Source organism: Megalobrama amblycephala, linkage group LG17 (assembly GCF_018812025.1).
Source record: "Megalobrama amblycephala isolate DHTTF-2021 linkage group LG17, ASM1881202v1, whole genome shotgun sequence".
Classification (NCBI taxonomy): Eukaryota; Metazoa; Chordata; class Actinopteri; order Cypriniformes; family Xenocyprididae; genus Megalobrama; species Megalobrama amblycephala.
Window position 1 is genome coordinate 34,967,784 of NC_063060.1, and position 12,506 is coordinate 34,980,289.

A 12,506-nucleotide genomic window follows, 5' to 3' on the forward strand; every position below is an offset into this window, starting at 1 on the left:
TAAAAAAATATACAAAATTCTGTCTAGTGGTTTGACTATCTATCTATCTATATATATATATATATATATATATATATATATACAGTACAGTCCAAAAGTTTGGAACCACTAAGATTTTTAATGTTTTTAAAAGAAGTTTCGTCTGCTCACCAAGGCTACATTTATTTAATTAAAAATACAGTAAAAAACAGTAATATTGTGAAATATTATTACAATTTAAAATAACTGTTTTCTATTTGAATATATTTGACAAAGTAATTTATTCCTGTGATGGCAAAGCTGAATTTTCAGCATCATTACTCCAGTCTTCAGTGTCACATGATCCTTCAGAAATCATTCTAATATGCTGATCTGCTGCTCAAGAAACATTTAATGTGTACAATTGTACAAAATATTTGTGTACAATATTTTTTTTCAGGATTATTTGATGAATAGAAAGTTCAAAAGAACTGTGTTTATCTGAAATCTAATCTTTTGTAACATTATAAATGTCTTTACTGCCACTTTTGATTGATTTGAATAAATGAATGTATTCATTTCTTTAATTTCTTTTCAAAAAAATAAAAATAAAAATTCTTACTGACCCCAAACTTTTGAACGGTAGCGTATAATGCTACAGAAGCTTTGTATTTCAGATAAATGCTGTTCTTTTGAACTTTCTATTCATCAAGGAATCCTGAAAAAAAAAAAAAAAGTACACAACTGTTTTCAACATAGAAAAATAATCATAAATGTTTATTGAGCAGCAAATCAGCATATTAGAATGATTTCTGAAGGATCATGTGACACTGAAGACTGGAGTAACGATGCTGAAAATTCAGCTTTGCATCACAGGAATAAATTACTTTGTCAAATATATTTAAATAGTACACAGTTATTTTAAATTGTAATAATATTTCACAATATTACTGTTTTTTACTGTATTTTTAATTAAATAAATGTAGCCTTGGTGAGCAGACGAAAACTTCTTTTAAAAACATTAAAAATCTTAGTGGTTCCAAACTTTTGACTGTACTATATATATATATATATATATATATATATATATATGTGTGTGTGTGTGTGTGTTATATATATATATATATATATATATATATATATATATATATATATATATATATATATATATATATATATATATGAATGAATTTTTACTTATAACTTATTTTAATAAATCATCACCTTGGAATCATAAGGTTCTACCTGACATTTTTGTCAAAATTGAATTACTCACATATTCTTATGCTGTGACAACTTATTTACATTATGTGATTTTTGTTTTTAAGTTGTGTACATGGGACTTTTTTTAGAAAACAAAAGGTTCTATCTACAAAGAAGTATGGAATGCAAAAACCTTGAAGCTCAATATCTCAAAACTGCTCAGAATGCAGATAGAACCTTATTCCAAGGTGGTGATATGTTAAAATGTGATTTATTCCTAATTCAATATACTATACATATTGATGTTATATTATTAGTGTGCACTGGCCCTTTAATTCCAAACTAAAGTAAGCAAAAATATATAACACTATGAGATGGCTTGTTTGTTTATATAGCGTTTTTATTATTATTATTATTATTTTATTTCTGAAGACTTTATAATTTTCCCTAACATTCATAATGGGAAAGTGGCGACATACCTTGAGAAATTGTTATTACCATTTCTTGAACTCAGAAACTCTTAAATTAGGTAATTTTGGAAGCAGTCCACAGAGTAATAGAGCATTCATTTAAATCCTCTTAGTCATTAAAGTCTTAGACACCTGAGGATGCAGGTAGATTGTAAATCAGCTCTTCATTTTTGAAAAAATCCACAGCAGAGTCGTCCCTTTCTTTTCTGCCTTCAAAATCAGCCACAGTTCTTCAAACGCAAGGTCACCGTGGGTCATAGTCGTATTTACCACAGGTTGAATGATTAAGGCCACAGACATAGTCAAGCGTCTCATAAGCCACACTGAAGATGAGTCTGACGTCTCTTGCTGTATATATGGGATGAATGATGATGAGAACTCGCCTTTGCTTTGACTTTTCTTACTGTTAGTTATAGGACCTTGACATTGAAAAAATGAAGGAATCAGTTCAAGGTGTCAGTGAAGAAAAAGTTAAGTGTCTCTTGAAGTCATCACGTTGACACCGTGACTCTCAAATACATCTTGTGGTTTGGGTCGATTGCAGGTTTGGCAGAAAATTTAATGCGATGTGCACGTGATTGAGCCCAATGGAGTCTTTGCTTCAATGAGAATGGTGTGATTGTTGTCTGCGTCCTGTTTGTTCTGGAGGACTATTTTTGTGTGGGTTGTGTTCAGTGCCATTCGGTCCAAAAGTCTGGGACCACACTTAAAATGTGAGATACAAAATTTAATTTAAACAAGGGAAAACTTATAAAATTATACCTCAGAGATGACTCGTAGTGCTTTTTAGTAGGTAATGAAAATAGATTTCAGTATAATGGTTCCTTTGCGATTTAATGTGCTTCTCAGCATACTCATTTTAGACTGCACTTAAGTTTTTTTTTGAAGGTCCATTTTGGCCTTTAAATTAAGACCTTCATGCAAGTTTACATAGGACATTTTAATATATGAATGTCATCTACTGCTGATCTTTATTTAAGCTTAAAGCTTCTCTTCAATTAGCACAAAGCTGTGCAATTAATCTGACATTAATATTCAATTAATTATGACCCACAGATAGACCTTATACTCATCTGTAGTATATCAAATTAGTTCTGGTTCTCAAATCTGATTGGCTGAGAGCCTTTTCCAGCCATGCGACGTTCTACTAATATCACACGGAAACCATTTCACAATTTGTATCACTCTGCTTGTTTCCACCAGATCTATACTGGCAGCATTTCTCACATCGAGCGTCAATGGCGGCAATTTATATATGAACATAGGTCTAGCGCCTGTTTGAAAATTTGTTTAGGCAGTTTTGGAGATGTGAGCTCCAGGCCGTCAGCAGCCTTTTATTGCTCATTTATCCTCTGAGAACAGCTTTATCTAGGCCTGTCTTCGGGAATTTGTTGCTGGTTCTTATGTGGATAGTGGTTAAACATGAGATATAACTTGAGATGTGAATCTGTGGCAGAAGGAAGTATTCCCAGGGGGATAAAAAAATATCCCTCCTGGGTGATGCTACTCCACAAACCACCAATAGAGCATATAAAATACCAAAAATAAAAATCTTTTTTTAAAACATCACCAAGTAAAACGCTGCGTTTCTATAGAACTGTCTCTTTACGACACAACAAACGAGTCACTTTTCAGACGCGCATTCCGACTTCACCTCAGCGCCAGGCTCAAGTCAAACGAGCGCAGAAAAGGTGCAGGTGACGACGAGGGAGCTTCAGTTGAACAACAGTGAACTGCGGTCAGATGAGGTGTTGTCAGGCTATGTCAGTAAAACTCAGAAAAATTAACACGACTGTCCAATCAGCCGTTATACTGTGCTCATGGCGCGCACTCAAGAATTGCATGTGCAAATGCGCCGGCGCGCGCTGCATAATGACTTTATTATAGCTTAAATAAAGCACAAAAAAACCTACGAGCAATGACCGTCGTTGTTCTGTTGTAAGTTAAGTCATGAAATTACCAAACATGCGATTAAAGCTGCCTCAAAACTGTGCATGCATTTATTTGTTGACATGGTTTTAAATTGTTATCCAATTTGTTGGCCTTAAAACGTCTTAAAAATACACATATGTACACCAGGGAAATCTAAATTTTCGGGGGAGCACGCCCTGGTACCCCCCTAGCAAACAACATTTTCTGACCACGGTAATTATGAAACCCTGCGTACGGCCCGGCTTATATTCTATCTAATGAAATCTGAGGTAAATATGCATTTCTCCAAATGTGCGCACTTTTGTACTTAAAGTTTGTATGTGTATGCACTGTGATAAATAAATGGGACCAAACGCGATTGAATGTAGAGGTTTGTGTCTCGTTATTCTATTAATAACTACCGATTGATTTTGCATTTCTACAGTGGGTACAGAAAGTATTCAGACCCCCTCATTTAAGTTCATTTTTTTCCTCATTAATGTACACACAGCACCCCATATTGACAGAAAAGCACAGAATTGTTGACATTTTTGCAGATTTATTAAAAAAGAAAAACTGAAATATCACATGGTCCTAAGTATTCAGACCCTTTGCTCAGTATTTAGTTGAAGCACCCTTTTGATCTAATACAGCCATGAGTCTTTTTGGGAAAGATGCAACAAGTTTTTCACACCTGGATTTGAGGATCCTCTGCCATTCCTCCTTGCAGATCCTCTCCAGTTCTGTCAGGTTGGATGGTAAACGTTGGTGGACAGCCATTTTTAGGTCTCTCCAGAGATGCTCAATTGGGTTTAAGTCAGGGCTCTGGCTGGGCCATTCAAGAACAGTCACGGAGTTGTTGTGAAGCCACTCCTTCATTATTTTAGCTGTGTGCTTAGGGTCATTTGTCTTGTTGGAAGGTAAACCTTCGGCCCAGTCTGAGGTCCTGAGCACTCAGGAGAAGGTTTTCGTCCAGGATATCCCTGTACTTGGCCGCATTCATCTTTCCGTCGTCCTGTCCCTGCAGCTGAAAAACACCCCCACAGCATGATGCTGCCACCACCATGCTTCACTGTTGGGACTGTATTGGACAGGTGATGAGCAGTGCCTGGTTTTCTCCACACATACCGCTTAGAATTAAGGCCAAAAAGTTCTATCTTGGTCTCATCAGACCAGAGAATCTTACTTATCACCATCTTGGCAAACTCCATGCGGGCTTTCATGTGTCTTGCACTGAGGAGAGGCTTCCGTCGGGACACTCTGCCATAAAGCCCCGACTGGTGGAGGGCTGCAGTGATGGTTGACTTTCTACAACTTTCTCCCATCTCCCGACTGCATCTCTGGAGCTCAGCCACAGTGATCTTTGAGTTCTTCTTTACCTCTCTCACCAAGGCTCTTCTCCCCCGATAGCTCAGTTTGGCGACGGCCAGCTCTAGGAAGGGTTCTGGTCGTCCCAAACGTCTTCCATTTAAGGATTATGGAGGCCACTGTGCTCTTAGGAACCTTAAGTGCAGCAGAATTTTTTTGTAACTTTGGCCAGATCTGTGCCTTGCCACAATTCTGTCTCTGAGCTCTTCAGGCAGTTCCTTTGACCTCATGATTCTCATTTGCTCTGACATGCACTGTGAGCTGTAAGGTCTTATATAGACAGGTGTGTGGCTTTCCTAATCAAGTCCAATCAGTATAATCAAACACAGCTGGACTCAAATGAAGGTGTAGAACCATCTCAAGGATGATCAGAAGAAATGGACAGCACCTGAGTTAAATATATGAGTGTCACAGCAAAGGGTCTGAATACTTAGGACCATGTGATATTTTAGTTTTTCTTTTTTAATAAATCTGCAAAAATGTCAACAATTCTGTGTTTTTCTGTCAATATGGGGTGCTGTGTGTACATTGAGGGGAAAAAAAAGAACTTTAGCAAATTTTAGCAAATGGCTGCAATATAACAAAGAGTGAAAAATGTAAGGGGGTCTGAATACTTTCCGTACCCACTGTATCAGAAATTAAGAATTATTAGTGTCATTGTAGATAGTGGTGCAAATATCTAAGCTATCTAATACTTCAAATCTCAAGGTTAAATCAGAAGATTTTTTTGTAAAAATGTTTCTGTAACGGCTGCCAAAAATAGTATATAGCTCCACTGTGGTTTTTAACAAATTTTCAACAAAAAAAAAAAAAAAAAAACTTTTCAAAACATCCCCCCCTCTGTTTTTTTCACAAATCGCACCCTGGCTACATATATTGTGATATGGAAAAAAAAAATTTCACCAGATGACTTTAACAGCTCTATTTAGAAAGAATTAATCGTTCTCTTTATATCAACTCACAGACTCCCTGCAGTTCCCTCATGAAAACCCTTCTCTACAGTTACTTAATACTCTATCTACATAACAAACCCTTAATGCCATGCACATCCTGTTTTGCAAGCTAGCCGTGAACATATTAGCTCAATTAATACACAAATCGGAAGTCAAGCTGTTATTAATCCTCATATTTTCTGCTGTTTTATTTCTTTTGCTGGATCCCTAATGAATCAGCCCTCTGTGATTCTCTCCTTCTGATGTACAACAGCTTGGCGCTTATCTGCTTTGTTTCCATGCAAAATCAGCTGATGTGCTGAAGTCTGGCAAGTAGCTGTTGGACGAGCTGCCAGAAATGACAATTAATGAATGCCAGGTGTCTGCTAATTTAGTCAACTGGTCAAGAAAGGAAAAGAAGATCCAATTCGCATAGTTGCATCTGATCAGAACGTGTACTCGACCAGATGAACTTCTTGACCGATCACAGATTGCATCTCAGCGGATGCAGTAGGTCATTTGGGTATTGATTTCTCGGATACTGCGTATTCTGGCAAGAATGCATATTCAGATGGGATCTATTATGTGTCCTTTGTGAATTGTATGCTCCTCTATAAGCTGTGCAGTCTTATCTGAAGCACCTTAGGCCTGAAGAAAAGCAAACCACTTAAAAAAAGGTCACTGTTTAGGTGAAATTGTTAACAAGGTTTGACGGTTTTGGCTCGACATCAAGATGGTGGGCACTTTGAAAGGATTTAAATGACAGATAGCATTTCCCAACAGTTGAGAAACCACAGGTGTCATTCAGAATTAACTCGCCTTGGTAAAATGACATTTTCAGTAATCAAAGAGGAAAGAATCGAACCTCATGAAGATTATTCAAGAAGACAGGTTGAATTGAATATAGTTAGATTGGGGAATCGGCTGTGGAGGAGCTGTTTGGAAAAGTCTTTTTTATCACCTCTTTCAGTGTGCATGACAGTTTCTTCTTTTTTTTCTCACTGAGCTTAAAGCGTCAGCTCAAAAGCCTGTTATTTTACTTACATAAAGGAATATCCAGAAATACAAAGAGTTGCACTTCATAGCTGTTCAAAAAGATAAATTGTCATAATTGTTCTTTGGTGTTTTCTTTCAGGGAGTACCTGGGGAAGCAGTTGCAGTCCAGTGAGCAGTCGACTCCAGCTGTGGCTGCCCGAAGCTGAACTGCCCATGTGCTTGTGTGTGAGCCAGAGCGTCTGATCCCGTGTTGTTGGTATGAATGTAAATCTGTGCTATATATAATGAACAGGCTAAACAAAAAACGAGTTGATGTATTAAACCATAAATTTCTAATTTAGCTCTTCTTTGTTGTGCTTTGTTGTTGTGTAAATTTGTGCGTCCTTGTGTAAAATCACATTGTGATCGGAACAGTTCAGAGTATTATGAAATGTTATTTATGTCTTAAATGTAAAACAATGAGTATGCATTCCAATAAAGAGTCTACCATGACAAATGCATCTGTTGAATTAAGCATTTTTATTTATTTTATTTGTTTCATTCCAAATTTGAAACATCAGTCTGTGGTTGAGTTGTAAGGCTGTTAATTTCACTCGAGACAGACAGACAGATAGATAGATAGGCCCAAAAAACTGTTATTTATTTATTTTAAGATCTAAGATTTTACTCCAAGGGTATATTGTTGTCTCGAATCTCATGTCGTTCCACACCCGTAAGACCTTCGTTCATCTTCGGAACACAAATTGAGATATTTTTTTTGAAATCCAAAAATATTTTTATCCCCCATAAAGCAACATAATTACCACATTCAAGGTCCAGAAAGGTACTAAAGACATTGTTAAAATAGTCAACGTGACTACAGTGGTTCAACCTTAATGTTATGAAGCGACGGGAATACCTTTTGTGCACAAAAACAAAACAAAAATTATGACTTTATTCAACAGTTTCATCTCTCTTCTGTCAGTTTCTTACGCAGTTTACGCTAGAGTGCTGCATTGGGTTTGGGCTCCCGCGGGACCCAACGCAAATCTCGCGGGAGTGGGCGGTTTTACCTTTGCTGCGGGCGGGAGTGGGCGGTCCGAAAACTTTGCGGGAGACCCGCGGGGAATGGTGGGATTTGGCGTGTAATAGAAATGGAGTCAACACATGAAGTTGAGAAGAAAATTAAAGCGGCTGTTTACTTGACAAAAGCAAAGCAAGACAAGTCAGACACTTGGAAACAATTCTCAAAATTTGCGCGTTTTATTTTGAGCATTCTCGCATCTAGTGTGCCGTCAGAGAGGGCATTCGGTGTGTGTGAGCGGATCGTGGAAGAAAGACGCACAAGTCTGGGACCGCAGTCAGTCAGCAATATACTTTTCCTTCATAGTAATATGGAGTAAGCAATGCAATGCCCAGTGATTAAATTCATTTGTTTGTTAAGTAGGCTACGTTATTTTTATTTATTTATTTATTAGTATTATTTATTTTCTTTTTTGCAATAGCCTGTTAAGCAAGCTATTGTGAATTTGAGGCATTCTATTTATTTTATTTATTTCGTTTTGTATTTAATTTGTTAAGTATAATAAGTATATCTAACCTACTTTGTAAGTCCCATGTGTTTATTTAATAAGTTAAAGTTATTTCTTATTGTGCTTTGGCTTATTTACTTAAACTGTTAACAGTTAAACTGTTTGTTTAGTTAATCGTTCGGTGAGTGTGTATGCAGTAGCCTGCGTTTAAAAACTGAGTGCCGCTATTTGTGGTTTTGGTTAATGTTTTATAATGGCAATAAAAAAATACCCAATGTTTATATCACGTGTGGTGCTTTGGTTTTGCGGCTACTTCATCTTATTTTAACGCAATCATGTTTAAAGTCTGTAATTCTGCATGTTAACTTGAACGAATTTACAAACCCGATTCCAAAAAAGTTGGTACAAATTGTGAATAAAATTTTTTTTTTTTTTTTTTTTTTTTTTTTACAAATTTACAATTTACAAATCTCATAAACTTATATTTTATTCACAATAGAATATAGATAACATATCAAATGTTGAAAGTGAGACATTTTGAAATGTCATGCCAAATATTGGCTCATTTTGGATTTCATGAGTGCTACACATTCCAAAAAAGTTGGGACAGGTAGCAATAAGAGGCTGGAAAAGTTAAATGTACATATAAGGAACAGATGGAGGACCAATTTGCAACTTATTAGGTCAATTGGCAACATGATTGGGTATAAAAAGAGCCTCTCAGAGTGGCAGTGTCTCTCAGAAGTCAAAATGGGCAGAGGATCACCAATTCCCCCAATGCTGCGGCGAAAAATAGTGGAGAAATATCAGAAAGGAGTTTCTCAGAGAAAAATTGCAAAGAGTTTGATGTTATCATCATCTACAGTGCATAATATCATCCAAAGATTCAGAGAATCTGGAACAATCTCTGTGCGTAAGGGTCAAGGCCGGAAAACCATACTGGATGCCTGTGATCTTCGGGCCTTTAGACGGCACTGCATCACATACAGGAATGCTGCTGTAATGGAAATCACAACATGGGCTCAGGAATACTTCCAGAAAACATTGTCGGTGAATACAATCCACCGTGCCATTCGCCTTTGCCGGCTAAAACTCTATAGGTCAAAAAAGAAGCCATATCTAAACATGATCCAGAAGCGCAGGCGTTTTCTCTGGGCCAAGGCTCATTTAAAATGGACTGTGGCAAAGTGGAAAACTGTTCTGTGGTCAGACGAATCAAAATTTAAAGTTCTTTTTGGAAAACTGGGACGTCATCCGGACTAAAGAGGACAAGGACAACCCAAGTGGTTATCAGCGCTCAGTTCAGAAGCCTGCATCTCTGATGGTATGGGGTTGCATGAGTGCGTGTGGCATGGGCAGCTTACACATCTGGAAAGGCACCATCAATGCTGAAAGGTATATCCAAGTTCTAGAACAACATATGCTCCCATCCAGACGTCGTCTCTTTCAGGGAAGACCTTGCATTTTCCAACATGACAGTACCAGACCACATACTGCATCAATTACAACATCATGGCTGCGTAGAAGGAGGATCCGGGTACTGAAATGGCCAGCCTGCAGTCCAGATCTTTCACCTAAGACAGTTGAGCAACTAGAAGCCTGTATTAGACAAGAATGGGACAACATTCCTATTCCTAAACTTGAGCAACTTGTCTCCTCAGTCCCCAGACGTTTGCCTTGTCCCAACTTTTTTGAGATGTGTTGATGCCGTGAAATTTAAAATCAACTTATTTTTCCCTTAAAATGATACATTTTCTCAGTTTAAACATTTGATATGTCATCTATGTTGTATTCTGAATAAAATATTGAAATTTGAAACTTCCACATCATTGCATTCTGTTTTTATTCACAATTTGTATAGTGTCCCAACTTTTTTGGAATCGGGTTTGTAGTCTGAGTATTTGTTTAGGCCTACATTTTTCACAAGCTCTGAGAGAAAGTCAGCGGGAGCGGGCGGGAGTGGACACAAACATTGCGGGCGCGGGTGGGAGTGGGCGGTCCTGGTCAGACATTCAGCGGGAGCGGGCGGGTGCGGGTTAAGGAAATCAGTCCCGCGCAGGGCTCTAGTTTATGCTGTATAGACAACGCAGAGCTTCCGTGTTTACATCCGAACGCGGGCTCAGTATTGGCCGATGCTGTTCACCAGAGCACCACGACGCATGCATGTGATCCTGACGAAGAAGCCAAAATTGTTGAATAAAGTCGTTATTTTTGTTTTGTTTTTGCACACAAAAATTATTCTTGTTGCTTCATAACATTAAGGTTGAACCAATGTAGTCACGTTGACTATTTTAACAATGTCTTTAGTACTTTACTGGACCTTGAATGTGGTAATTACATTGCTTTCTATGGGGGATTTTAAAAAAAACTCTCGGATTTCATCAAAAATATCTTAATTTGTGTTCCGAAGATGAACAAAGGTCTTATGGATGTGGAACGACACAGTAATTAATGACAGAAATTTTTGGGTGAACTAACCCTTTAAACTTTAGGACAGCTTTGCTCTTTTGAAATGACAACTATGTCTCCAAAAACAGAATCTAAAGTTTCTTGTAACAACACATATGAAATATGAAATATGGTTTCATATTTTTATACTAGGTTTTATGGAAAAAAGCTACAAACACGACCGCTTTACACAAGTCATTTTCAAAGGGCTTATGCAGTTTTTCCTTATTTTTTAAGAAAAGCTTAAATCCTAAAAAAAAGCCTAAAATCATCTTACTCCATTTTGCCTACATCTCAAAATCCAATCAACAACCCCTACATAGAACCCTTTTTGAAAAATGTCTTTGGACCCCATTGACTTTGTATGGACAAAAAAAAACAAAAAAAAAACATTGTATGGACAAAAACTTGTGTTACACATAAAAGAAGAATTTGTTCTCTTGAACACGTGGGAAGGAAAAGGTACTTGATTCGTAAATGTTTAACTGTATTCCAATTTTATGTTAAATTGGCATTTTTTGGATGGAAACATAGCTAATGTGTTCTAAAAACACTGCGCTCGAGCTAAAGAAGTTCAACTTTTAAAAACGCGTCTTTTTTCTATTCCGCTGCCCTGCTTTTTCCATTTTGAAACGCATTCTGTGTGAATGGCCCAAAACATCACATCAAATTTAGATTCCTCATGTTACCAGCTTCTCGAATATTTACAGTCAGATTCATGTATTTCATTTCATGTCACAGCAGGCCTTTTTACTCTATTTATGATCAGGTTATCACACCAGTGTCACTTACAAACACAAACCCATTTGCCAATTTGCAGCATTCCTTGTGCGTCCCATTTTTTAAATAACCTCCCAGAACCACACACGACTGGTCAGAGCATCAGACGAGAGCAGATGCAGCCACTGGGTAATTTGTGTTCAGTCGCCCGCTCTCTCTCTCTCTCTCTTTCTCATCTCTCTTTCTAAATGGAAAACAAGCTGTAGCTGTAGCACCATCGGTTAGCAAATAGCCCAGTACTCCATGTGCTTTGTGGATGCCCAGATAGAGATAACCTTCAAAGCCTATTACCACCTCACTATCTGACAGATCCACAGCACATGTTGTTATCAACTCATGCGGGATGTGTCGAGGGTCATTTGAATTCTAATAGGGTCATCTTAGGCTCCCCAAAAGCTTGTGAAACAAGGTTGTTAGTGGCATTATCAGATGTTTGATTCCACCTTATTGGGAAACTTGTTTTTTCTTTCACACTGCCATCCTATTCAGATGCAGCCTTTTGTGTCAAGAATGAATTGACTCAACATCTATGATCCCACATCTCAGCAATGCTGTATGGTGTGCCAATGCTTGTATGACACTTCCCACACTGAGTGGCTGCTTTAAGTAATGTGCAACTCAGACGTCCTTTTGCCATAATCAATGATGAATTTGTGTAAGGGCTCTCGGAGGCATGTCGCTTGAAGAACTCTTCTCCGATGGCTTTTGTGAAGTACTTTTCAAGCTGCATATAGCGTTTTCAAGGGCTATTTTTATAAATGGGTTCTTTTAGTGACATTAAATGCACTGATCATGGTCTTAACGTTTTTCTAGAAAGAAAAAAACTTCTGATTGACTCAGACTTTATGAAACAGTTTCTGTATGTTTCAACAACAATCTCGAACGCCTGCTTACAGCTGCAAAGCTGAAGCGGTGGCTTACCGAGCCGC

General features: G+C 37.5%; 1 protein-coding gene across 2 annotated transcripts in view; it reads left to right on the forward strand.

The window, feature by feature from the left end:
• Positions 1-7,338, forward strand: part of atp6v1h (ATPase H+ transporting V1 subunit H) — a 51,517-nt gene extending 44,179 nt beyond the window's left edge. For both annotated transcript variants that reach the window (XM_048162347.1, XM_048162348.1), the window contains one exon: positions 6,978-7,338. In XM_048162347.1, coding sequence (XP_048018304.1) covers positions 6,978-7,044 — 67 coding nt within the window. In that variant the 3' untranslated portion in view covers positions 7,045-7,338. The remainder of the gene's footprint in view (positions 1-6,977) is intronic.
• The last annotated feature ends 5,168 nt before the right edge of the window (positions 7,339-12,506 follow it).